At 48.4% G+C, this 26,811-nt stretch overlaps 1 protein-coding gene and 1 long non-coding RNA gene across 34 annotated transcripts in view; both read left to right on the forward strand.

Moving 5' to 3' along the window:
* Nav2 (neuron navigator 2) overlaps positions 1-26,811 on the forward strand; it is a 651,028-nt gene that overhangs the window by 590,267 nt on the left and 33,950 nt on the right. For 20 of the 33 annotated variants that reach the window (XM_006541297.4, XM_006541300.4, NM_001111016.1 and 17 more), the window contains 13 exons: positions 2,268-2,720; positions 3,511-3,576; positions 4,886-4,930; positions 7,581-7,741; positions 9,379-9,567; positions 14,742-14,794; positions 15,756-15,779; positions 15,877-15,951; positions 21,363-21,446; positions 21,805-21,916; positions 22,979-23,124; positions 25,918-25,926; positions 26,319-26,491. In XM_006541297.4, coding sequence (XP_006541360.1) covers positions 2,268-2,720; positions 3,511-3,576; positions 4,886-4,930; positions 7,581-7,741; positions 9,379-9,567; positions 14,742-14,794; positions 15,756-15,779; positions 15,877-15,951; positions 21,363-21,446; positions 21,805-21,916; positions 22,979-23,124; positions 25,918-25,926; positions 26,319-26,491 — 1,590 coding nt within the window. Of the gene's footprint in view, positions 1-2,267; positions 2,721-3,510; positions 3,577-4,885; positions 4,931-7,580; positions 7,742-9,378; positions 9,568-10,045; positions 10,136-14,732; positions 14,795-15,755; positions 15,780-15,876; positions 15,952-21,362; positions 21,447-21,804; positions 21,917-22,978; positions 23,125-25,917; positions 25,927-26,318; positions 26,492-26,811 lie in introns of all 33 variants that reach the window. The other 13 variants (XM_006541290.4, XM_006541295.4, XM_006541296.4 and 10 more) reach the window with 10 other exon arrangements.
* Positions 10,198-14,362, forward strand: Gm32694. Its single transcript, XR_003946637.1, has 2 exons — positions 10,198-11,734; positions 11,947-14,362. It is a non-coding gene; the product is annotated as a predicted gene, 32694 (long non-coding RNA).

Below are 26,811 nucleotides of genomic sequence, written 5' to 3' on the forward strand. Positions count from 1 at the left end.
GTGAGGGCATTACACAGTGAGGCATCTCTTTAGCTGGGCTGTTCCCTTTTCTTTTATATAAACCTCTAAAAGCAGATTAACCTCTAATAAAAATGGACTTCCTAGCCCCTTTGGAAAGAATGTCTTCCCCATAGCTCTCTACTTGATGGAATTTCTCAAGGTAGTAAATGTGCCCTTTAACTTTTCCTTTTACATCACTCACAGGACCCTTTTCTTTTTGGTTTTCTCCTCCTCCTCTTCCTTCTTCCTTCTTCCTTCTTCTTTCTTCTTCTTCTTTTTTTTTTTTTCTTCTTCTCCATAGCTGTCCTGGAACTCATTGTGTAGAACAGGCTAGTTTCAAACCCACAGAGATCTACCTGCCTCTGCTTCCCAAGTTCTGGGATTAAAGGCATGAGCCACCAAGCCCCACTACTGGCTCATTTTTTAACATTTTGTTTATTTCTTTATTTAATGTATGTGAGTGCTCTATCTACATGTACACTTGCATGCCAGAAGAGGGCATCAGACCACATTATAGAGGGTTGTGAACCACCATGTGGTTGCTGGGAATTGAACTAAGGACCCCTGGAAGAGCAGCCAGTGCTCTTAACCACTGAGGCATCTCTCCAGTCCTCACTGGCCCATTTTTGAATGGCAGTTGTATAGCTCTCACATTGCCTTCTGGGCCGTGACAGACCCCAGAATGATGCTTGTGACAACAGAAATGGGTCCCAGGACTCATATGTGAGGATGAACAGGGACGTCTGAAGATCCCAGAAGAGCGCCACACAAAGGTTGAAAGAATCTTTGTGGTGTACCCTGTCTAGGCTTAATTATTAGGACTCCAGAAATCATATTTTTAAGGTGGAAGGTCCTATTGGGCTGTTCTTTGCTGTTTTATCACACTAGCACATCAGTGAAAATTTTTCCCTACTATTTACCTCGAGGAGACTCGAGGTAATGGAATGTGGTCTTCAGATTTCCTGTGGAGGCTACAGTGGCATTTGCTAGACCTTCAGGCTAATGTACAGGAATCTTTAAAAAACACATGAGCTCCTAACATACTCTTTCCTTAAGTCTCTCTGGGGTTCTAGCTGTGCATTTATTGTGTGGCAAGGAGAAGACCTCAGTGGAGTGAGATGGGTAACTCCCTTCAAGTGATTCCAAGCATTCAGACAGGAGGGCACGTGCATTTATATGTGGGGCCGGAAGCCAGGCAAAAAGGTTAACTTGATTAACGATGGAAAGAGCCTGGTCACCAAAGAGTTGTCCGTTAACAGGGAGGTGCAGCTGCTGAGGGTATCTCCCGATGCCCAGATTTCAGAGCAGGATAGCACAGTCCCTGATTCTGCCATTAGATATTGTAGTGAGGGTTATATATCCCCCTTGTGGCTCACAGATACTGTGATCTGAAGGACTGCTTCAAAGTCAGACTCAAACCACTCCAGGCAACAAGGTGAAAGGCCCATCTGCCTGTCAAGACGTGTATGTAGTCTTCTTGTCAGTTATCAGGGCGACGTGTTCCCTTCACGGCATTTTGAGTGTGGGATTAGATCCCTTGCATTCACCCTCTGGCTTGGAGCAGGTTTCACCAGAGGGCTCTCTGCCCATGAAAGAGAAGGGCCCCGTGCCTTCCCTGTACAGATGTCACATGTGCAGGACCGAGCAGAAGGTGGCATAGCAAGGCATCACATTTCAATGTGCCTGTTTCAGAGGTGTAATTTGTACCGGTTTGCTTAGTCTGATGTCTTGTGGACCCAGCACATTTCTGTGTATGGTGTTAGCACACACAGGTTCTCTGGGACCCTGCCTTTCTGTGACTCATACACCCGTGTCCATATTTCTCCTGGGCTCCCAGCAGTGTAGACTCATGGTCTTGATCCTTTGTATTATGCTGAGAGACCAAAGAAACCAAGTCCCAAGGCTTCATACACTAGGTATCACAGAAAGGAGAAACTCTTTTCTTTCTAGAAGATTCCTGGGTAGGGGCTAGAGAAAGAAAGGGGAAGCAAAATCGAGGGGTGTGGCTGAGTCTATGGGAAAGCCTTTTTGTCACCTGGGCTTACAGCTGGATCCCAGCTGCTGCCTAGAGCTAGAAAGATGTCCCTGGGAAGCACCGGCATCCAGCCCCAACTAACCTCAAGGCTTTCTCTAGAGAGACCCTAGTGAGTCTGCAGGAGAGACCACTGCCCTTTCCAAGGGTCTCACAGCCTCCTCTGCCTCAGGAGCTCTGCACACCTTGGTCTGGCCCAGGTATTTGTCCCACACAACCCTTTGTCTCTTCGCAGACTCTTTGGTGGGAAGCCTACCAAGCCCATCGCCACAGCCGAAACCATGAAAAGTGCAGTGGTCATCTCCAACCCTCATGCCACCCTGACCCAGCAAGGTAACCTAGAGTCCCCCTCAGGGAGCGGTGTCCTGAGCAGTGGGAGCAGCAGCCCTCTCTACAGTAAGAACGTGGACCTCAACCAGTCTCCTCTAGCGTCCAGTCCCAGCTCAGCCCACTCAGGCCCTTCTAACAGCCTCACCTGGGGTACCAGCTCGTCGGCAGTGAGCAAGGACGGCCTGGGCTTCCAGTCTGTTAGCAGCCTGCACACCAGCTGTGAGTCTATTGACATATCCCTCGGCAGCGGAGGGGGCTTGAGCCACAACTCCTCCCCTGGTCCAGTGGCCTCCACTAAGGAAGACTCCTTGATGCCTTTTGTCCGCACCAGCAGTGTGAAGACCACACTGTCGGAAAGGTTGGTGCCACGCCCTCAGGAAGATTTCCTTCCCTAGATACAGACATGAGGTTAGGGATCTAAAAACTACTTCGCTGTTACCTGGCAGGTTCTCCCCCCCACTTTTCTGTCTTGGAACTCTTTCTATAGACCAGGCTGGTCTTGAACTCAGAGATCCACCTGTTCTGCCTCCCAAATACTGATAGCCAGGCATGCCAGTGAGTACCTGCTCCATTGTCTGCTAAAGTCCAAGGGAAGGTGGCAAGTGGGAGGCCATCCCAGACCCCAGTGCTCGCCCAGGTGCTTATTAAAGGTGTGCACCACCATGCCCAGCTTGGTTTTGATCTTTCTGATAAGTCTTCCTTTCCACTGGAAGTCAGTTTAGGAGAGAGCTCATCTGGACTGCTTCCTGCTGTCTCTTTCCCTTGGTGCTTGGAGCCACCAGATGGGACAGATTTATGCTACTGTCTGAAATGACACTCAGCATCGGAAAGCCCTCCCGTTGCCGAGGGCTTGCCAACTTCAGCTTCTTCTTTCTTCTTTTGGTGTAACTGAGTGAGCAGGACAGGTGACCTGGGAACAGCTGGGGATGCTTGGTGTCACCATGATAAGCGATGGAGAACCTGCAAGAGTCCTCAGAACTCAGTCTGCTACAGTCTTGGGGTGTGTCTGGTTTCTGGACCAGCCACGGGGAAGCAAAGTTGGGGTCAGCATTGGGAGTGAGAAGAGTGTTCTGATGGTTGTGTATAACAGTTCTTTTTCCTTCTGTCTAATGTTCCTTCTCTTGTTTTCGACTTGCCTGGACCTCTAGCCCTCTCTCTTCCCCTGCTGCTAGCCCTAAGTTCTGCAGAAGTACTCTGCCCAGGAAACAGGACAGGTAATGACACTGCAGGCCTCCCGAGCCTCTGGGTTCTTCTGCCTGTCCATTGTGTTGTCAAGCCAGTTGTTCTGTGCAAGGCTGTTGGCCCTGAGGTTCCCGCTTGTGTCTGTGACTCTGGTATACTCTGATAGCCAGGCATGCCAGTGAGGACCTGCTCCACTGTCTGCTAAAGCCCAGGGAAAGGTGGCAAGTGGGTGGCCATCCCAAATCCCAATGCTCAGCCAGGGCTGCAGGGGCTCTCACTGGCATCCCCATGGTGTCTGTGGCATGTTCCTGCCTCGAGTCTTGCTTTTTCCTCCCTACCCCTCCGGATACTCTCTGCCACCTACTGTGCAGCCTGGCCCTCAACCTCTGTCTCTTCCCCGCACCCCACCCCCTCCCAGCCCAGCTGACTCTTCTCCCTTGAACGCTTTTGCTGCCGTCTGGCTCACCGTGTATCGTTCCTAGTATCCTGTTGTGTGTGTGTCTATATTCAGCAATGATAATGGTACGGAGTGCCTAGAGGGCTGGGGCTCTGACAACTCAAGAAGCCTGGGTCTGCCCCAAGCCGTGGGTGGGCCTCAGAGATGGAAGTTGACCCCGAGTTTCTGGAGGAGTGGTGGCTTGGCCAAACATAACAAGCAGATGTTGTTTCATGCTTAGGGGGAGAAAAAATTAATGGAAACCCCCTTCACCCCATCCACAGCACAAACTTTGTTTCTGTCAGACTTAGACACCAAGCCCCTGCACTTTAGACATTCAGATGCCTTGACTCTATCAGCCAGCAAGTTCCAGCATGCCCAGGCTCCTGCCCAGGGCTCAGCTTCTGGCGACGCCCTTGCTGGGCAGGAACAAGGAGACATTGAGAGGGACCTGGAATTTACTTCATCACACATGAATTCCAAATATGCAGACTGCTGCCTCTTGAAACCCTCCAATGAGTCTCTGCCCCTTCTTGAAACCTTTGCCAGAGGCAGCAGGGTTCGGGAGGGGAGCTGAGGGGTACAATAGGTGGGATACAGGGCAGCACAGACCATGCTCCTAGATGATACAGCCCCATGCCTTGGCTTTGAACCTGTGGAAAAGGAGGAACAGTTGGGGTTCACGACTCAGGCCACCTTGTGAAGTGGGGTAAAGTATGCACTGGCGTGGATGCAGACAGGACCAGGTTTCTTTTGTATACTGTGTGGACGTGCTGCATGCCTGGCTGGTGGTGGGCGCCTGCCCCTTGGGGGTCCTCGTGCCCCTCCCCAGCCTTCTTGCCTTCCTTCTCTCAAGTCCCCTGTGCTTCTCTGAAGTTCTTGATTTTGTTTTAACTTTTCTACAGTGACCCGCACCTTGATAGGAACACTTTGCCTAAGAAAGGACTCAGGTATCTGTCCCCTCCTTGTACCCATGCCATCTGTTGTGGCTGTGGAGCTTGGCTGTGTCATCCTCATTGCTGCTGGGCTGGGCTGGGCTCGGCTGGGGTCCCTGCTTTGGCCACCGCAGCTGGATTTTTGGATGACAGACCCCTCTCTCATTCTCATCTCTCCATTTGTGGCTTACTTGCTTGAGCAGGGTCTGTGCTTTGTGAAGTTTCATGTGGCAGAGCCATCTCACCACCAGCATCCCTGAGCCAGGAACAGTGACTGCTCCTGGTGGGCCGGCAGGAGGGGTGCTGAGCACGTCATGATTGTCCGTATACACACAGCCGCTTCCAAAGGAGAACATGACTTAGAGCATGCGGCTTTGTCAGCTGACCCCATTTTAAAACTCTAGCTGCTTCTGGCTGGAAATCAGCTCCATGGTAGAGCATTAGAGCATTTGCCTGCTCTACATAAGGCTATGGGTTCAATCCCAAGCACCACCAAATAATAATAATAATAATAATAATAATAACTTAAAAATACCTTTGTGGCTATGAAACATCACTAAGAGTTGTCTTAATGTCCTAATTAATGAGTGGGTCAGCTATTAATACCCATCCAGAAATGCATATGATTGGTTTTTGGTGGAATGAAAAAATAAAATAAAAACTGAACCAAAAAAGAATGCTTTTGCTTCTGTAGTAAGCCAGGCCTCTGCTGCTTGTTGGTGCTAATCCTGATGAAGCAGGATGCTCTAAGTCACCACTGCTCAAATCATGTCATCACTGTCACCAGCCTGAGGTGCTTCAGTTCGCTCACGATCCCTGTGGACCTCTGTCAGTTCTGCCTTCTTTAAAAAAAGCCTTGCTGTTTGTAGCCCTGGCTTCCCCCTGCATTAAGCGTTAAGTATTTTCACGTGAAGTGAAATGTCGTGTTGCTGTCTTGTGTGTGTCTAGTTAATAACCCAAGGCTCTTAAGACCCAGAGCATTTCGAACGTTGTTAACATGAGGTGGGTATCAACTCAAGAAGGCATGCACTGATGCCTCCCAGTAGAGTTCTGCTCCATCGTGTGTGTCCCGCTGGATATGTTAATGACTGATGCCACCATTGTCCCTTGTCTTTGAGACTGGGTCTCATGTAGCCCCGACTAGCCTTGAACCTGCTATGTAACTGCGGATGATCTCTGGACTTTTGATCCTCCTGCCTCCACTTCTCAAAGTGCTGGAATTGCAGGCTTACACCAACAGTGCTGCCCATTGATCCCAGGGCTTCCTGGGCCCTCAGCAAGCACTCCACCCACCGAGAGAAATTCATGACCCACTGTTACCCAAAGAGTCAGGAAGCTAACTTTTAAGTAGTTACATTTTGAAATGCTGTGTGCATGTCTGTAGGAGATCTATTAAAGCTATGTAGTTCTGGATTTTTAAAATTGATTGTCTAAACATTCAGGATGGGGTTTTATGACAACTATTTCCAGGCACCCGATGTGCCTTTCGAGGGTGTATAGCCATCAACAAGAGTGAAAACAGACTTCTCATTCATACTGGTTTTCTGTCTAGCTTGCCTCCTCAACACACTCATATTGGGTAGCAAATTCCTGATCAGCAGCCACCCCAGCAGTGTGGGTACTACAGAAGTTCTGGGCGCTGCCTAAGGGAAGAGAGAAAAGAGCGCGGAGTTTGGAATCAGACAAGCATGGGTTAGAATCTCAGCCCTGTGGTCCCCAGTTTCCCAGAGCGTATAGCAGGATCCATTATGTTGCGTTCCTAACTTGAAACCTTAGTTAGATGATGCATGTAATGATACCTAACCTATCAGAGATGCTCGATAAATCTTCCAGTTTTGGGATACCGGAGCTGGTGGACCCCATGACTCCTGAAGACTTCCCCACATTTGACACAGCAGTGTGTGGTTCTTTTCCTGAAACCTGTCAGTGCTACACTGTAGCAGTTAAGGGGCTGGACATGTGGCTCAGTTGGTAAAGTGCCTGTGTAGCATGCAGAAAACCCTGAGTTCAGCCCACAACTCCCTGTATTTTGTAAAGTATACACAATTAGTCATGCCTCTAATACCAGCACTTGGGAGATAGACGCGGGAGGATCAGAAGTTAAAAGTCATCTTTAGCTATGTGGCAAATTCAAGAACAGCCCGGGCTATTCGAGACCCCGCATCACACAAACTGCAGCAGCTACTGTAAACACTAGCACCCCAGGTCTCTCCAAATGCCACCCACTAACACACAGTGATTCGTGACCATTCACTGGTTCTGCAGCGTGCACATGCCAGCAGTTAGCTCATTAAAACTTCCTCAGAGCACTAACAACAACCCCTCTTCCTGACAGGGAGGGGGCTTTGAGGCGACCCTGTCATGAACCAGCATGTTCCAGTCACACCCAGGGATGGCTCTTTTGAACATTTCCAGCCTTTCTCCCTCTTAGGTGTTCCCTGCAAGCTGAAAGGAATTATAATTTTCCCCAGATGCAGCCAAGTAGGAAAAAAAAAAAAAAAGTTTTGAGAAACTTCATAAGTTTCAGGGCGTGCAGTGATCTGAGCTTTTTCTCCCCCCCCCCCCCCCCATCTTAAATATAGCTTTCTTTGTACACACTCCCCATCGGCTGTAGGGAATGTGTGTTCATAAGGGCTGTTCATTCCAGCCTGGTTTCTGTCTCCAGGTATACACCCACCTCCCAGCTTCGCACGCAGGAAGACGCCAAAGAATGGTTCCGGTCCCACTCAGCTGGGGGCCTGCAGGACACTGCTACCAATTCCCCCTTTTCCTCCGGCTCCAGCGTCACTTCTCCTTCAGGAACAAGATTCAACTTCTCTCAGCTTGGTGAGTCGCCGCTTGAGCCGCACCGGTCCACTCTGCAGGGCTGAGGTTCTTTTGTGCTTTGAAACAGGCACGTGGCCACATCCTTCTCAATATCTTTTTTTTTTTTTTTTTTTTTTTGGGTTTTCAAGACAGGGTTTCTCTGTATAGCTCTGGCTCTCCTGGAACTCACTTTGTAGACCAGGCTGGCTTCGCGAACTCAGAAATCCGCCTGTCTCTGCCTCCCAAGTGCTGGGATTAAAGGCGTGCGCCACCACGCCCGGCCCTTCTCAATATCTTAATCGGCCCTCAGCCACACAGTCAAGGAAACAAAGAAAAATCACAAAGTCCTGGGTGCTCTCGCCACATGCGACTTAGGATGGCCACAAAAAAGGCCAACCCTTAAAACACTATGAGATTTGTGTGTGTGAGAGGTTTTTGAAACTCAGTTGTACTCTATGGAGCCTGGACTTAGTAGATAACATAAAATCTGAGGGTCAGACACACCCACATACATAGTCTTTTTCCTGCGGTTCGTATAGGGAAGATTGTAGGGGGCGGGGGCATACCTCCCCACTACTCTGGGTGCATCCTGCTTCTCGGGCCTCGTGAAGGAGACCGTTTTCCAGCCTACTCCCCATTCCTTTATGAAGCCAGAAATAAGTTTTAATGAACAAGTGTTCTTGGAAATGGCTGCTGCAGACATAATGTGTTGACTGGCACGCTGAGAGGGGAGAAGGGTTTGTGTTGGGCCCTGCTGGAATGCTGAGGGATTCTCTATTAGAGACAGACACATAGGTACAGATTCGACAGACAAAAGTATGAGAGAACAGTCTAAAGCTTTGTAGCAAATCAGCAAGACGACAGGAGAGATTCCATCTTGAGTTACAGGAGAGTCGGGTGCCTGCTATCAGCGGATGCGTGAGGTAATGGAATGCAGGTGGGTATTTGAGGACTGGTCACTGGAGGGAAAGAAAACCCTTTTGGTCTCACCATTTAGAAGAGGCTTTTGTGAGTGTTCTAGACTTCCCATCCAGTCTAAGTGATGCCTGTATCTTGTCATCACTGACGTGTAGTTTTGCTCTTTATTAAGTGTATACCTCCAAATACAGCATGCCTGGCCAACACGGGCAGGGCTTTTGATGAGGAAGCTCAGCCTAGCTCAGGGAAGTGTGTCTCTTTGCATGCTCTTGGGAGGTGACTCCCATCTGAGCCATGAGACCCACGCTTGTAGTGTTTGTTCCCAGCCATAACTCTTTGCAGCGAGAGGCCCTTGTCATGCGCAAATGCTTCCTATCTGATCAAAAGCCTATTTGGACTATTTTGGGCTTTTGGCTTTACAGAGAATTGTTTCAGATGAACCCGGGGAGTAATTAGCTCATGCCTGGAAGGTGACACTGGCCTGCCTGAACGTGCCAAGTTGGAACGTGAGGCCCTGAGCCTTGCTTTGGAACTGACCCGCCTTCCCTCCCGTATTTTTAGCTCTAAGCCTGTAACTCAAATGCTGATGCGACTACCTTTTAGAAATAGACAAGGGAGGGAAGTTGGCAGGCACACACACACACACACTGCCGGCGATAAGCAGCCTCTCCCGATACCCCATCTGGGATTCAAACAGAGCTATGGATACCCAGCATCTCATTCTGCTCCTCTGGTTCCAGCGAGCCCCACCGCTGTCACCCAGATGAGCTTGTCCAACCCAACCATGCTGAGGACCCACAGCCTGTCCAACGCAGACGGCCAGTATGACCCCTACACCGACAGCCGCTTCCGGAACAGCTCCATGTCTCTGGATGAGAAGAGCCGAACAATGAGTCGGTCAGGCTCCTTCCGGGATGGGTTTGAGGAAGGTAAGAATTGAAGGAATTTGCCATACTAGGTCTCTTGGCACAGCACACTCGATGGGGCTCCCTCCTCTGGTCACTACAACTCTTCCCTTGCCTCCGGGGTAGGGATGAGGGGCTCTCAACTAGGAAGCTCTGACCCTCAGGTAACCTTTCGGGATACTTAGGGAGGAGGCCTCTGCAGCAATTGCGGACCCTCAGCATTGACTGAGTTCTGCTGCCTGAGGTTTCTCTCCTGGCCTTGGGCCATGACTTCTTGGCATGCATCTCCATCTTCCAGCCCTGTTGCTGGCTCACTTTGTTGGCAGAGACTGCACTGAGTTCATCTCCCTGTGCCCCTCAGCTTCGGGGGAGGGGGGCAGGCAGCCCTGTTCCCATCCAGTATTTTCTAGCTTGTCTCAAGATAGAGTTTCTCAGTTTTTACCCTTCTTTCCTTCTCAGGCTGCCAACCATGGACATTTATAGCTTTGTTCCTTGTAATCAGAATTATGGAAGGAAAGTTCTACCGGTTGCTTTGTCAGCTACCTTCATAACTCACTTCATTTCTCTCACCCTCTGCTCCTTCCCTTGAGACATTGCCTTAGAGGAGCCCCATTCTCCAAACACTGGGCTTGTGGGAGGCCGGATGCAGGCTGAGCAAGGAGTGATGAAGAGAGGGGAGGTGGGCGGACCAAGGATGAACCCCAGCTCTACCCCTCCTCGGGTGCCAGAGCTTAGACCGGATGCCTCACCTTTTTGTCTCCCTTTTTCACTGTGAAAATGAAAATGGTTAACATTTGGCTCATGGAGCTGTAAGGATTCAGAGATAATACTTGCAAGGGTTAGCTCTTTGCTAACTGCTGCTGCCGTTTGTGCGTGGTAGCCTGTGGGCACGACGTCCAAGCTGAAGATGAGGATTCATGAACTTGCGGACCCGGCCTGGGGGGTGGGGTGGGGGGAAATGGGGACGGGGACTGTCTCTGTTGGAACCATTTTGCTAATAGCAGGACAGAGTGTAGGAACGACTCCCTCAGCTCTCGGTCCCCGTATACAGTGGGGAATAGGCTCAGTGTGCTCTGCTCCCAGTAGAAAATCCCAAGTAATAAGGGAATACAAGAGACATACTTCTGCTTCTTGGTTTTCGTTCTAAGAAAGGCTGAAAGGACTTTTGGGATAGAGCAGGCACTTCTTGGTGACTTGGGACTCTTCCCCAGATTTATGTGCCCCAGCAACCCTGAGCAGAGCATGCTTGTAATCCCTTATATGGAAACTGCTGGACTGGAGGATAAAGAGGAGAAGAGCCTGGGTGGCTGAGGGCATTACGTTAGATTTAAGGGCTGGTGTTGTAATGACTTTGAGCAGCACAGTGGGGCACATTCCTGCCCTAAGGCAATGGAGGGGGACGGTTGCCTTAAGTTCTTTCTAGTCCATGATTGGTCAAGAAGAGCTGTAATGTGCCTCCCTCTGTCTCTTCATCTGTCATGTGTATGTCTGAGGGAATCACAAAATAGTACCAAAACTTGTCCTGACAAGTCTACACGGTCCCACAAAGGCCAGGGACCATAGCAGACTCACCCTCGGCTAGCTCTTAGACAGTCCTTCAGGAATCAGCCTGACTTGCAGACCATCTGGGATAGCAGATGAAAAGTAGGCCTGGTCTAGCTACAAGCATCACCTCAACTTTGGCAATCACACGATTCCTGATAACCCGGAGCCGAATTGCCAAGGCAGGGTTAGAACAGTAAGAGAGGAGGTTGTTACGGCACCGTGAAGTTGTGGCTTCTTCACCTTTGGGAACTTTATAGGGCTTGTGTAATTAGAGGCTTTTAATCCCTTTGAGTGTAGTTTGTTTTTGTTTGTTTGTTTGTTTGTTTTCCATTTTGAATTGATAAGTTACCAGTGCTATGAGAGAGACTTGGGGAAGTCAGACCTCAGGCCTGGCCAGGAAATGTTTACTCTTTTCTGTGAGGCAGGATTGATGCTTAGAGAAAATTAGCAGAGGTGTTTGTGAGCTGGTACTGTTTACTGAGTGCTTTAGAGCCACACTGAAGGCGATGGGAATCATAACCAGGTAGAGCAGGCGCAGCACGTCTTAGGTGCAGCCTTATGAAGTCTTTCAGGGAAGTTCATTACCGTAGACTCGATGTAATCTCAAAGTCAACTTTGGTACAAGAACGCTTAAGAGAGGTTGGAGGTGTCTTTTTTTTTTTTTTTTTTTTTAAAGATTTATTTTATTATTAATATATGTAAGTACACTGTAGCTGTCTTCAGACACTCCAGAAGAGGGAGTCAGATCTTGTTGCGGATGGTTGTGAGCCACCATGTGGTTGCTGGGATTTGAACTCTGGACCTTCGGAAGAGCAGTCGGGTGCTCTTACCCACTGAGCCATCTCACCAGCCCTGGAGGTGTCTTTAAAGTGGGTGTTGAGGCCAGAGAGATGGCCCAGCAGTTAAGAGCTGTTAAAAGCATGTACCACCATTGCAGAGGGATTGGACCCCAATATTTAGCACCCACGTATGGTGCCTCACAGTCCTGGATCTTTTGCCTATCGGAACATTACATAAAGGATTAGAAAAGCACTTCAAAACACACCAAGAGTTCTTTTTAAATTATTAACTTTAAAATTACGTTTGTCTGTTGTGTATGCACAAATACATACATATGTGTGTGTTACGCTATACACGTGGAGGTCAGAGGACAACTTTTAAGAATTGGTTCTCTTCTTCCACCATATGGGTCTTGGGGAGAGAACTCAGTCAGGCTTGGTAGCAAACATCCTTACCTACTAAGCTATCTCACCAGCCCACTAAAAGGATTTTTTAAGATTTATTTATTTATTTATTATATGTAAGTACATTGTAGCTGTCTTCAGACACTCCAGAAGAGGGAATCAGATCTCGTTACGGATGGTTGTGAGCCACCATGTGGTTGCTGGGATTTGAACTCTGGACCTTCGGAAGAGCAGTCGGGTGCTCTTACCCACTGAGCCATCTCACCAGCCCAAGGATTTTTAAAGTAAAGAACAGAACCCAGCAGAGCCAGTCACTGGAGAATAGAGTTGTGCCCAGACTTCCGGTCAGCAATACCTGAAATGTTGTGTAGCCTTAAGCAAGCCATGTGACTTGAATTTCAGATTTAGATGGTCTCTGTCTGTCTAGCTTTAGAATTCTGGAGGTATAGTGAGAAAGAAGCACTTTCATGCTTTAGTGGGTTTGGAGCTGAGATTCTCATGGTCCAGGAGGATCCATGCCCCTCTCTCCAGGCTTCGATTCTCATCTTAAGGGCCGGTCACAGCAGTTCGGGCAAACCATACTCAGGTTTGTGTGGGCTTGGATAGCCAAGGTGGTTGTCTCTATGTATTGCAGCTTTGCTATTGCTGCTTTCCAAGCGAGAGACATTAATTACAGAGAAAGTAGTCATTTCCACCTGAAGCCTGAGAGATGTGCCTCCTCTGCCTGAGTCCCTAAGCTGGTCCTGACTGCCGGGAACCCGATAGATCTGAGATGGAAAAACTTAGAGACAAAACGGCAGCCAGAGTCTGTGTGCTGCCCTGCTTAGGCCTCTGAGCCAGCCCTGTAAGTGTGGCTGGAGGTGGCTTCACGATACCCATGTCTCTTTCACCGACAGGCCTCCGACATGCTCCATCCACTGCAGGCTGTGTCATGCTGTGTCATGCTGTGTCATGCTGTGTCATGCTGTGTCATGCTGTGTCATGCCTTGGGACTTCTGAACCTGTGGACATGTTAGCACAGAAAAGCCATTATTGGCTATTAACACCTTAAACTGTCTTTTATGGGGTGTGAGTCAGCTTAGTCATGCTCGGTAGAAAAACAGGGAATAGCTCTAGAACCTGGCATTACCTGGGAAGGGTGGGTGTGAATTCTGGTGGGGCCCCAGCCCCAGCCCCAGCCTCAGAGGCAGAGGTGGGTACCTCTAGTGAGAGGAGAAGGAGCTCAGGGCTGTGCTGGATTCGAGCAGGTAGGATTTAGAAGCACCCTGGACAAAGGGCTGCACTGGCAGAGCCTCAGAGGCAGGCAAGCACCATCTAGAGCTTGCCTGGGAAAGAAGAAGTCCGGGATAGACATGTGTGAGAGGAACACACAAAGGGAGGTCAAGGAAGGTTTAGTGGAAATGCCATGGGCAAGCTCCCAAGTGCCAGACAGAACTGTTTGTTCAACAGCTTGCTGGTCAGGAGCTTCTCCTAGATGCTAAGTGAAGCTGAGCGTACCGCTGGACTGGCAGATGAACTCAGCAGCGGGTGGAGAGATTCCCCCGTCCCGCCTTCCTCGGTCATCGGTATGCTCCTACCCTGGTGGCTTGTAGGGACATAAGACTTTTCCACCTGTGATCAGAAAAGCTGTGCCCACTTAAAACCCCTGCCATGTCTTCACACAGGGCCAGTTCTGTCTTCCAGACAAGTTGCCAGGAGGTAGCTGAAAAAAATAAAAATGATGTTCCTTGAAAGAGAAGCAGCTTGGATACCCAGGTCTGGAAAAGCACGTGCTTCAAAGTGAGAGCAGATAATGAAAAAGCTCCTCTAGCTGGAAATGGGAGGGGCTGCTAAGAGTCCTCAAGTATGGGTCTGCGTCAGACGCTATGGTTACAGAGAAAGAAAGAGAACACCCTTGCTCATCACTTGCAGGCATTGTACAAATATAAGACTCTATCTTCAGCTGAAACTTGGCTTTCACTAATACCCTGCTACAAAGCTGTGGGAGTTTATTGTGACCACAGACTCTTATATTGGAAATATTTATCTATGAGCATGCAGCAGGGTGTCAGGGTAGGAAATATGACAGCTTTGTCCTACAGTCAGAACACAGAAGATTGCATTGGACAAGAGTGGGTGCAGGCACAGGCTGGCACTGAAGTGTGTGGTGAGCATGTCCACAATCACCTTGCCCTGCCTTTGAACCTTCGGTGCTATGGACATTTGGTTACATGAATATATGACCCTAGAATTCTACATTATTTTGCTAGTTAAGACAAATGTGGTACTATTTTTAAAAATTACTTCCTTAGTGGATTATTTCATAGTTGGCTTTGACCTGTACCGAATCCAGCAAGTATTGAGCCAAGATGACAGTGACAGCCAGGCTGAGCCAGTGGTGTCCTGAAATGCTGGTTGCCTCCTGCCCCCTCTCTTCTCTTTCATGGCAGCCAGGGTAGGCTTTGACCCCTGTTTATTTACTTCCAACAGTTCATGGATCCTCCCTGTCCTTGGTTTCCAGCACATCCTCCATCTACTCCACGGTGAGTCTAAATCAGCGCTGAGTGGCCGTGCTTGTCACTCACATATTGTTATCAAGTGTGTCAAGCATAATTATAAGCATCCCGTCTGCAGAGAGTGTTCCCATTATGAAAGGATCAGCTCGTGGGAGAAAACGATTGGAAATTTACAAACAACTGTTATCACATCCCCCTTGAGAATGGGGAGAGGGCTCCGTGGGTGAAGGGCTTGCTGCACAAGCAGGAAGACCCAAGTTCTGATCCCCAGTCCCCACGTAAAAGATGAGTACACACATATGTAGCCCCACCTTACATCCACATCTTCATATGAAAGGGGCTCCTCATCCCTCAACTAGAACATATATCATTCTTCCTAATTTATTAGTCTTTGGACTTTCTGATGGGTAGATTTGATTGTCCCATTTTACAGAATTATACCAGAAAAGAAGGCAATCAAAATCCTCAATTTCAGGGCCTGGGCAGATGGCTCAGGAGTTAAGAGCACTTGCTGCTCTTCCAGGGAATCTAACTTTGGTTCCCAGTGCCCATGTCAGCTGGCTCTCAACCCCCTGTGACTCCAGCTCCAGAGGATCCCAATGCCACTGGACTCGAAGAGCACCCGCACTGATGTCCACCAGCACATACAGACACGCACACCTACCCATGGTTTAAAATGATAAAAGTAAATCTCAGGGGCTGGAGAGATGGCTCAGCAGTTAAGAACATTAGCTGCTCTTCCAGAGGACCTGGGTTCAATTCCCACATGGTTACTCACAACCACCTGTAGGTAGTTATCATTTGGGGAAAGTCAGTGTCCTCTTCGGGCCTCCATGGTCACACATACGTCCATGCAGGCAAATGCCCACATGTATAAAATAAAAATAAATCTTAAAAAAAAAATCTAGATTTTTCCCGAGTTTGCTGGGCTGCACTGTTCTTTCTCCTCTGTTGTTCTAATGTCCTTTATTTTATGTTTTATTTACAGCCAGAAGAAAAATGCCAGTCAGAGGTAAGGAACAGTTTATGGTCAGACTCGTTTTCATTATTAGTGTTGGTCCCATGATGCTCAGTCCGGAAATGGACTAACCCCGTGCTTGTTCCTGTAGATTCGAAAGCTGAGGCGAGAGCTGGATGCCTCCCAGGAAAAGGTGTCTGCGCTGACTACCCAGCTGACTGCAAATGTGAGTGCAGATTCCAGAGAATACACGCATGCGTACACACACACACACACACACACACACACTCACACGCTCACAGGAGCCAGGGACAGGACAGCATGGGTACAAGAGATAGGGCTGAGTGGGAGTCACAGGTAAAACAGGGTGCTGCGAGCCAGGGATGGGATAGGAGCCGAAGAGAGCACTAAGTGGAAGCCCCTGACAGTGCTGGACAGGGAGGGAACCAAGGATGTGGCAGGGTAGGAGTTAAGGACGGGATAAAACAGTTCGAAGCAAGAACACGACAGAGTAGAAGCTGAAGATAGATCGGGAAATAGCCATCTGCTTTCTGAGCCTTGCTGTGAGGCACTTGGTCTCTGGACATTCAAGAAGCAACTCTGGGCTCACAAGGACATATGTCTTAGCCCTGCAGGCACTGGTATTAGGTCAGGTGCTAGCAATATGCTTGGCACGAGCTGAGTAACTTTGGGGTCTGCCTTTGCTTATCTGCACGGTGGGATGATCATCGTCTCCTTGTGTCATGTTGTGAGTTGACCAAGGCTCGCAATCCTTTAAGAATTAATTTGCCTCCCTTCCTCTTTCTGAAGACTGCAGTCTAAAGGGAGTTGAGAACACAAGGGAATTCAGGGGAAGAAAGACCTCTATAGCTTCGCAATAAACACCAGCAGCGCTCTGTAATTACATCATGCACAGTGCTCAGCACTGCCAGCCTTGGTCTGTCTGGCCACGTTTTTCTAGTGCCAGCAACACCGGGCTGTGAGTCCCAACAGCAAGGCAGGCAGAATCACTGCCACCTCTGGAGCGGAGGGGAGGCAAAATGAGCAGTTTCCCTGGTACGTGATCACTGTTGCCGTACAGGGAGGAAAACACAGGAGCACCGAGCCGCATCTTGGTAGCAGGTAGGACCGGAGTCAGGAAGTAACACCAGATGGATATCCTGTAGGAGAAGAGTGCCCATCCAAACCAAATCGAGCAATCAGTGCAAGGGCCAAGGTGAAGTGTGAGTGACTTATACAGTTAGCACCTGTGGCCAGGAGTGAGCACAGAGCCATGGGAAGAGCCATAGAGAGGAAAGGCTAGGGACTCTGAGTGTCTGAGCTCTCAGAGGGGCTTTGGGACCTTTAGAAGAACCCTGCCACTCTGGAGATTGAAGTTGCTATTTTGGTCCAAATGGAGGAGGGAGAAGGAGAGAATGAGAGAGGGAGAGGGAGGGAGGGGCAGGCAAGAGTCTTTCAACCCTATCTGGGAGACCCACAGAGGGGCCCCACGGAGGGGCTGTGAGCCATAGAATATGAGACTCAGAAGGCAAAACCTCAGGTTTCGGCAGGTACTGAGTGGCTCCAAGGCCAGACTTCCTGCCCAGGAATTCACAGTGTAGCCACAGAGCAGCACAGAGCAGGGTACCAGAGCCTGAGGTGGTGTTGGTGGACTTGGGGAGCTCGCTATGAGACCCCGCTACATACTAACAATGGAAGCCACTTCAAAGGCTGTACTCCTTTGACCAGGAGAGTGAGTCAAAGCCCTAGAGTAGTCATTTACCTGGAGTTTTTGCCCTGCGAATTCCTGCTTGAGCCTGACTGACTCCAGGAAGTGTGGCTCTTTTAGATCTGCACCCGAAGGGAAGCGTGAAGCGCCCTTAATTACAAGCCCGGGAAGTGTAAACGCCTTCATCTGTCTCCCAAGCTCTTATATGTCGCTGGAAACCTCTGACTGTTTTTCCAAAACCACAAGACCCAGGCCACTATGTGCTTTGCAGTTCTTTTCTTCACCCAGCCCACTATCAGTGTGGCTATCAAAAGGTCACTGGAGGACTGGAGGGGTGGCGCAGCAGTTAACAGCATTGGCTGTTCTTCCAGAGGACCCAAGTTAGGGTCCCTGCATCCCTATCCAATGGCTCGTGGCTACCTATAACTCCAGCTCCAGGAGATCTGATGCCCTCTTCTGACCTCTTTAGGCACTCACAGTTAAATGTGGCACACACATACACACTTAACACAGTCAAGAAATCATGAGAAACAATCTCAGACCTGAATTCTCAGGCTTATATCCTAAATAGGCCCTCTAATTGGAAAACTGAATGTATATACTTGAGTCCAGCACTGAATGCAGCCTCAGGGAGGTGGATGGTCACCCCCCCCCCCCCCAGGAAATGCCTCATGATTTGTGACAGTCATTAGTTGTTGCCCTTGACTCAACAGCAAGTACAAGTCGTTTCTCAGTGACCTTGGGTTGATCCCTCCATCACCCTGACCTGCCACCAGGAGCCCTGTGTGGGTCGGCCTGTGGTGTTCTACTCTTCGCGCTAGAAGGGTTGAAGCGTGGCCCCTTCCGTTATCCCAAAAGTGTGTTGTGCCTCACAAACGCTGCTGAGTCCAGCTTTGTTTTAAAGTAAATACTTACTCTTACCACACACCACCCTCCACCTCAGCCGCTCGAGTTTTATTATCTGCCATCTTTCTTGGAGACCAAGCTGTGTTTGTTTTCCTAGGACAGGCTACTCAGAGCTGCCCTAGCTAGTGTTTTTCTAGCTCTCCATTTGTTTTCCCTGGGAATGTGAGAACGGCACTTGGCGGGAAGGCCGTTGTATGTGCTGTGCAGCCCTGCTAGGTCCAGCCACCCCCATCTCCTCCAATCCCTGTGTTTTTATAGCTGTACTGAGGACACGAAAGCACCCCTTTGGCTTGACAGCAGACCTGGATCTCTGAACTTTCAGAGCCTAAGTGGTTGCTCTTTGAGCCTGTAAACACACTTTCACAGTGTGAGTAAGTCACCCTGCTTGAGGGTTCACAAAACTGAAGAGCGATCACACTGGGGTCCTGGGTGACAGTCAGATGAGGACTGAAGATGAATGCCAGTCATCAAGCCTCACACCTTCCTCTTCTGGGTGAGGACAGCACACTATGTCCTGACCCGTCTCCTCCACTCACTGGGCCATATTGAGTTGATTGGCTTTAGTAGGTATGGTGACCATGTCTATAGTCCCAACCCAAGGGAAGCTGCGGCAGAAGGATGACCACGAGTTCCTGAGCAGTATAGACCATGTAGTGACTGCCATGCCAGCCTAAGGAAGAATGTGAGACCCTGACGATAGATAGATAGATAGATAGATAGATAGATAGATAGATAGATAGATAGATGGATAGATAAAAATATTTTTTCCCTAGGTGAAGATATACTAATGTACAGAGGTATTTTTTCCATTTCAGATAAATAGAGAATGTAATAAAAAAGAAGCCATCCATATAATTTCGATGTGATGGTGGCTTTGCTCCATGACAATAAGTGGTCCTAGCTTCAGCTTCTCTTAACCCTAACCAGCTTATCTTGATGAAGTCTGAGTCACTGCAGTTCCCTCTCGGTTGAGATCCAGGCTGACTCCACAGCCCTGCCCACCTGTTGTCCCACACTTCTCCTTCCCTGGGGACACTGATCACCTTTTCCTCTGGGTTTGTACAGTGTGGTTAAGACTCACTTCTTTTCAGACTCATCCCCAGTCTCCCAGCTGGTCCTCCCCAGCTCTGCAAGAGCAGTGAGCCCAAGTCACTGTGGGAACGGCAAGTGCTCTTAACGGCTCAGCCATCTTTCCAGTCCCTTAAATTTGGCTTTACTTGCATTTTCCAGATTTCCCATTCAACCAGCAGTGGACTATATCAACAGAGACACATCATGTGTTCATTATTCTCCAAGTACAAACAAGCTTAGTGTTGGCACGCTTACCTACCTCTTGACCTTGACCCTAGAATCTCCAAGAAACACATTTCTCAATTCTAAGATATACATTGGTTTTTGTTTTTATTTGTTTGTTTGTCTATTGTCTTTATATGCTCCTGGCTGGCCTTGAACTCAACAGAGATTTGCCTTCCAAGTGCTAGGATTAAAAGCAAGTACTACCACACTTAGCTATTGTTTTGTTTTTAAAAGAGGTTTGTGTTTTATTTACATGCATGCGTGTGTGTGTGTGTGTGTGTGTGTGTGTGTGTGTGCGTGTGTGCGCATGCGCGCTCCAGTATATTCAGGCACCCACTGAGGCTAGAAAAGAGCATTGGAAACACTGGAGCTGGAGTTACAGGTGGTTGTGAGCCACTCAACATAGGTTCTGAGAATAGCCCTGTGCTCCTATAAAGGATCTGAGTTCAGTTCCCAGAACCAACAATGGCTTACAAGCACGTCAGCTCCAGGAGGACCTGACATCCCCTTCTGGCTTCCTCAGAGACCTGCATGCGTATAGTACACGCACATACATGCTGACAGAACACCCATACACATAAAATAAAAGTAAAAATCTTTAAAAAGAAAACCCGAACCAAGAATAAGAAATAGATGTCGGACAGAAAGGAGGCTCAGGGTGGTAAAGGCAGGCAGGCGGGCACTCTTTGTCTGTGGACTCCCATTTGATTTAAAAACCCCCAGGGTGGAAGGAGCGCTCTTAACAGCTGGGCTATCCACCCAACCCAGCACACATAATTTTTATATCGTTACATTGCAGCATCTGAAGACTGAATTGCATAGTCTAATTATAACTGGCCACTTTTGGAACGTTTTCTGCGCCGCCTTTAAGATGTTGCATCTGGTGTCTTGTTTCTAACAAGAGTGTATCAAAGTGTGCAGGAGCCTAGGAAAAAGTGTCTCCCTGGGGTGTGGGGGAGGCTGGGAAAGGTTTTTTTCATGGAGGGAGCAGATGGGCCTCTCGGTGGCTTTTTATTAATGAGGATTATAACAAGGAAAATAAGCCTGCCACTTTGTCCGTTCATTTCTATAACCCTGCTTCCCATAACCCTGTATTATGGGCTCGGCGACTGAAACAGCAGATTTGGGGAACAGTAGATCCCCTGCTACAGTGTGCTGCGGAGTCAGCCATAATGGCAGTCACATACCCCATGTTTTTCGAAGGACAGCCTCAAAGTGTTGAGTAACAGTGGGCTCTGGGGCTGGTGAGATGGCTCAGTGGGTAAGAGCACCCGACTGCTCTTCCGAAGGTCCAAAGTTCAAATCCCAGCAACCACATGGTGGCTCACAACCATCCATAATGAGATCTGACTCCCTCTTCTGGAGTGTCTGAAGACAGCCTCAGTGTACTTACATATATTAATAAAATAAATCTTTAAAAAAAAAAAAAAAAAAAAACAGTGGGCTCATGGGAGTGAGAGAGCAGACCCGGACTGGTGGTATCACCAGTCACAGACACATTAAAAACTAGGCAAGAAGTGGGTAGGGAAATGGTACCAGGCAGGGAGGAAGAACACTTGAGGAAGAAGTATTTGAGTAAAGGCAAGGCTAGACTAAACGATCCCAGAGAGATAAAAGGAGGCTGAACCTGTCCAGGCCACATGAGGAGGCTCTGATAGGTTTCTATCTTGGGAACCCACTCCCGACCTTGCAAGATGATGTCACTGAGTCCTCATCTTCCCCTCTAGGCTCACCTTGTGGCAGCCTTCGAGCAGAGTCTGGGAAACATGACCATCAGGCTACAGAGTTTAACTATGACCGCTGAGCAGAAGGTAAGGCTAGGGTGCCGTTTGCTGCTGTCTCTTTCATTTTAGACAAAGATGCAGATTTTTAACGTATGTCTTGGACTGGTTTGGGACATGCAAAACTAGGGTTTGAATGTCAAGAGTAGGTCCGTGTTGGGTATAGCCTAGCTCAACCAAGAGTTGGTCCTGGTGTCACCTATGGATCTAGTGGTCTTGGCCCCTCTTTTGATGTGTTCCCTGATGTCCTTACAACTGCGTTTAGATCCCTGTGTGAGGCAGATCCCTGTGACACTCCTTTGACACTGCCCTCCTCTGTCTTTGGCCTCTGAGTTGTTCTTTATGGAGCTGGTTTGGGATGTACCTGTTATATCTTTCTCACCTTCAGGATTCAGAACTGAACGAGTTAAGAAAAACCATCGAGCTGCTGAAGAAACAGAATGCAGCTGCCCAGGCTGCCATTAATGGAGTGATTAACACGCCAGAGCTCAACTGCAAAGGTAGCGTGAGCCATGCCTTGGACAGGCCTCTCATGGCAGCCTCTCGTGCAGTGCTGTACGCAGCCCTCCTGCTAGGGGGCGAGAGACCTCCAAGGGGCTGGACCCAGAAGGCAGACCCCTTTCATCTGCTTGCTTCTGGCCACTGCAGAGATGACTAGTGTAGCGTAGCCTCTTCTCTATCAGTCTTAAAGACAGAAGAAATAGGTTCTTATGGGGAAACATCATAGTGTTTTATGGCTTCTCTCATGTTTCCAAGATTAATATGCATATGGCAGAGAAAGTAGAATGGGTTCATCTATTAGTTGCCCTTAGTAAGCTGCCTTAACAAATTGTTGGGCTTTGTGTATCTTTAGTTGGTGGGCATGTATGTGAGTTCGCTCCAGCAATACCCATTTGAACAGCACCTATGCTTGGTACAGAATGGGTACCTTGTATACAGAAAAGGCTTCCCCTGTGTTTTTAACACCAGGCCAAGAAATCTCCCCCTTAACACTTGTTTATCTCTCCACAACTCTATTCTGAGGACCTGACTGGCCCCTAGCTCACCATGCTAATGATAGCCAAGTGCTTTAGAGGTGGTGGTGGCTTTCCAAGGTCAAAGGATAGTTAGAAACAGAAGTGGGCACTGACCCTCAGGCCTTCTGGCTCTACTTATAGCATAGATGTCTTAAGGATTAGAGACACTTGTAGCCATAGGAGGAAAGCTAGCTGTAACCATGATTTCAGCCATCTCGTTATTTCTGGGCATTGCTGTTCTTTAGACACTGGGTCTCAGAAACAGCAATGATGGAGTTGAGGTGGGAAGGGTTAGAAAGATTTGGCCATCCAGAGTGGAGAGGAAAGAGCGCTGGAGGCGGAGGGAAGAGAAGACAAGATGGCATGGAGAGCCTGAGAAAGAAAGAGGGCATAGACATTATCAGCCAAGGCTCTTAATACCAAGAGCGGGGCCCGGAGGCGATGGTGCCTCAGTACAAATGCCTTAGAGTCAGAGGAGGCCATTCTTGGAGAAACAAGATTGGATCCTAAGGTTCATGGGTGACATGCCTTGCCTTTGCTCTCCAGGAAATGGCAGTGCCCAGGCTACAGACCTACGCATCCGCAGGCAACACTCCTCCGACAGTGTCTCCAGTATCAATAGCGCCACCAGCCACTCAAGTGTGGGCAGCAACATAGAGAGCGACTCAAAGAAAAAGAAGAGGAAAAACTGGGTGAGTGTGCACCCTTAGACTCTCCCAGGGACTGCATTACGGTCTCTCTCAGAATAAATGTCCCCAGATAAAGCCCAGGCTGCCTCCTAACCTCAGAACCACAGACCCTTGGAGGGTAGATCCAAGGCAGGCCTTTGACCAAAACCCATGTTGTGCTCAGCAAAACAGTGGCATTGATAAGTCCCACCTGTGGTCTTCCTCTTCATGAGACCATGTGATGTGCCCATCTTTCATTTCATGTAGATGTCATTTCTTTCTCATCTTATAGTGGCCACAGACTCTAGAGCTTAGTGAGTCTTTTACCCTTATTACTATTTTGTCCATGATCCCCAGGATGAAGCTCAGGGACAAGTGCTCCCCTGCTGAGCTCTGTCCCCCTTCCTGCAGCCTTTAGCAAAATTGCTCCTAGTTTCCTTTTAGTTCCAAGGTAGTTCTTTAAGCATATATCAGTAGTTATTTCATCCTTAACCATAATCTTTACTTGCTGATATATAAATATGCTTTTTTTCTAGTGCAAGGTCTCACTCACTCCGCAGGCCTAGCTGGCATCATACTCATTATGTAGACCAGGCTAGCCCCAACTTGCACCAGTCCTGCCTCTACCTTCCAATTGCTTGGATTATAGGTGCTTACCACTGCTGGGCTGTCTTTGTTTTCTTGTTCATGTAATTGCCTTGTATAATATCAAACCAATATTCTCACTGAGAATTTCATAGCCACGCTCTATAAGTACATTTCATACTGTCAGTGTTATGGGGTCAGGGGCCCCAAGTTTAGGCTTGTACTCCAGAACGTTGAGACTAATACAGTTGCTATCCATAATCCTAAACTGCTTCTTGATTTTTCTGCCTGGAGTGAGGAAGGCTGCTTTCTCTAAGAGAATCCCTAGCACTTCTGCCCAGTTTTATGACGACTGTCACAGCATCAAGGCGGTTAGGGAGGTGTGTCACTTACCAAGAACACGCTGGGTAGATCTGAAGTGGCCAGGCACTCAGAGCCCCTTTTTAGCTCTGACACTGTCATGTTTCATGTGGCGTCATGTCCTTTATGCCATCCATACACATCTCCTCATCTGTGTCATCTTGGATGGGTGGCGAGGTCTAGTTAAGGACAGAGGAGTTGGGGTTTCATGATGCTGGTTCTTGGTAACTCACCTTGGAGGTGATCTACCAGGCCATCTTCATGTTATTCTCTTCTTATTCTGGTTGTTTTTTTTTTTGTTTTTGTTTTTTTTTTCCTTTTTCTTTAGGTTGCTAAAAGTTCTTTCTTAGCAACCTGTTTGCTGTAATCAGAGGAGATTAGCTTACGTTGCCATCTCGAATATGCAGTTGATAATATAGTCTGGTCAGATTCTCAAAATGATAAGGAAATTATCTCTGAAAAGTGAGATGACTCAGCAGGTAAAGACACTTGCTATGCAAGCCACACAGCCTGAGTCTGACCCCCAGAACTCACAGAAAGACAGAAAGAACCTACTCTATAAAGTTGTCCTCTGCCATCTATGCATGCATGGTGGTATACTCGTACTCCCCATATACATAATAATAATAATGGTGGTATACTTGTACTCCCCATATACATAATAATAATAATAATAATGATAATAATAATAAATTTATATAATGATAGTAATTCTTATTATTATTTAAGGAAAGAAAAAGAAAATTGATGGCTGTTTTCTTCCAGCCAAGAATTGAACCTTATGTATGTTGTTTTTAGACAATTCTCATTTAAGGACAGATAATGGACAGTTTCAGCTTTCCCCAAAGCTTAATTCTGAATTCTTTGCAACCTCCTCTTTCACCTGATACTCTACTGGAGGGTTTAACTCTCTGGCTTGTGTGGCAAAGCCTGGTCCTATGACTTCCGTCTGCAAACAGGAGCATCAGTAGAGGGCAGTGGGCTGGGCTTGCCCACAGGCTCAATAAGTACCTTGTGGGATACGAGACACATCCACTGAGAGAGGCTTCCTGACTCACAAGCAAGGAAATCCCTAGACTGTATTCTCCGAAGGACAAAAGGCCCCAGGAAAAGGGAATGATTCCAAAAACACCTCTTTGGGGGATGAAGTATGGTTATTTTTGTTTGAAGCCTAGAAAAGCCCATGTTGCATGGCCCTTGGAGAATTTTGTTTAATTCTCACGTTCTCATCAGAATTTCCATGTCTGCCTCGGGGGCTGGGGAATGGCCTTGCCCCTTTTCTGTTTTCTTTTTCCACGGTGGTTAATGAGTTCCACTGACAGCTATGAGATTCTCGAGTACGAAGCGAGATGGCCGGGTTCTCTGCTTGTTAGATTATCTTCCTCATGGCCGCAGAGCAGGGACCCCTAAGTGGATGCCGCAGAGAGCTTCACAGACCCCAGGGTCCAATGCAGACGCCAGTCCTCCATTGCTATGGAGATATGATGTGCATTCCTGATGCCGCTCAGAATAAGAGATGGTTGGGAAGAGGGAGGGAAGTGACCAGGCATTCGGGGAAAGCAGTGAAGCCATTGCAAGTGGAGAGAGGCTGGAAGAGTCCTGGTTGTAGGGACCCTCCCAGCTCCCCCCGCCCTTCCTTTCATGATGGAAGAAGATGTCCCCGATCCAGCCCATGCTGCTGGAGCATCCCACTCCCACCAGAAGCCTCTGTGTGGTGTGTACTATGAGCCATGTTGCATCTGAAAAGTCCTAAGCTTTCCCTGTCACTGGCTTTCTCTGTTAAAAATTGTCTTTTTTTTTTTTTCCTTCCCCGTTTTTGTTTTTTGTTTTGTTTTGTTTTTTGTTTTTGTTTTGCTTGCATTTCTCTGGCAGGTCAATGAGGTAAGCGAGACCAAGTTTACTCTCAGATACCAAGCTAACCCATCCATTGGTATGACTAACCTCATCCGCATCTGTCCCCACATCCAAGCATCCTGCTTTATTGCTGTGTAACCTCATCTTCCCACACGCACTCGCTGAGCCAGGCTCTGTCTTGCTGTTGGCATCTATTCTGGAACAAAGAGTAGGCATGGAATGCCCCCCCACCCTCCACAGGCCCATCCTGAGCTGTCAATGCCAAATAACTTCCCTCCCCCGAATGCACTGATCCCACAGAGCTGTTGTGTGCCTTTGCCATCGATGGGGGGGAAATGTGGTCCGGTTAATCGCTCCTTTGCCAGCATGTCCCTTCCCCGGGCCTTGCCTCTCCCAGGCTGACCATCTTGTGTATTCAGTTGCGCAGCTCCTTCAAGCAAGCCTTTGGAAAGAAGAAGTCCCCCAAGTCAGCGTCCTCTCACTCAGACATCGAGGAGATGACGGATTCTTCATTGCCTTCCTCACCAAAATTGCCACACAATGGGTCTACAGGCTCCACCCCACTGCTGAGGAATGCCCACTCAAACTCTCTGTAAGTCTGTCTAATAGTCAATACCTTTGGCTCCTAAGAGCCCACTCTTGTACGTGGCAGTCCTGTCGTGCAGCATGGCCCTGCCCCCCAAGGCTTTGCTTTCACTGGGGTTCCATTGTTTAGAATCAGCAGCTGCCCATCAGTTGGCTGTGTAAGTTCTCTCTGTCCATCTTGTCACTTTATCCCATGCTGAGGGTTGAGCAAGATAAACAGCTGCAACAGAGCCTCCACCATTTTGATACAAAGGGAGATGCTTGTGTGGGTGTAGGCATTTGTTTGTTTGTTTGTTTGTTTGTTTCTGAAATTCTGGCTTCTCTGGG

Source organism: Mus musculus, chromosome 7, assembly GCF_000001635.26.
Source record: "Mus musculus strain C57BL/6J chromosome 7, GRCm38.p6 C57BL/6J".
Taxonomy (NCBI): Eukaryota; Metazoa; Chordata; class Mammalia; order Rodentia; family Muridae; genus Mus; species Mus musculus.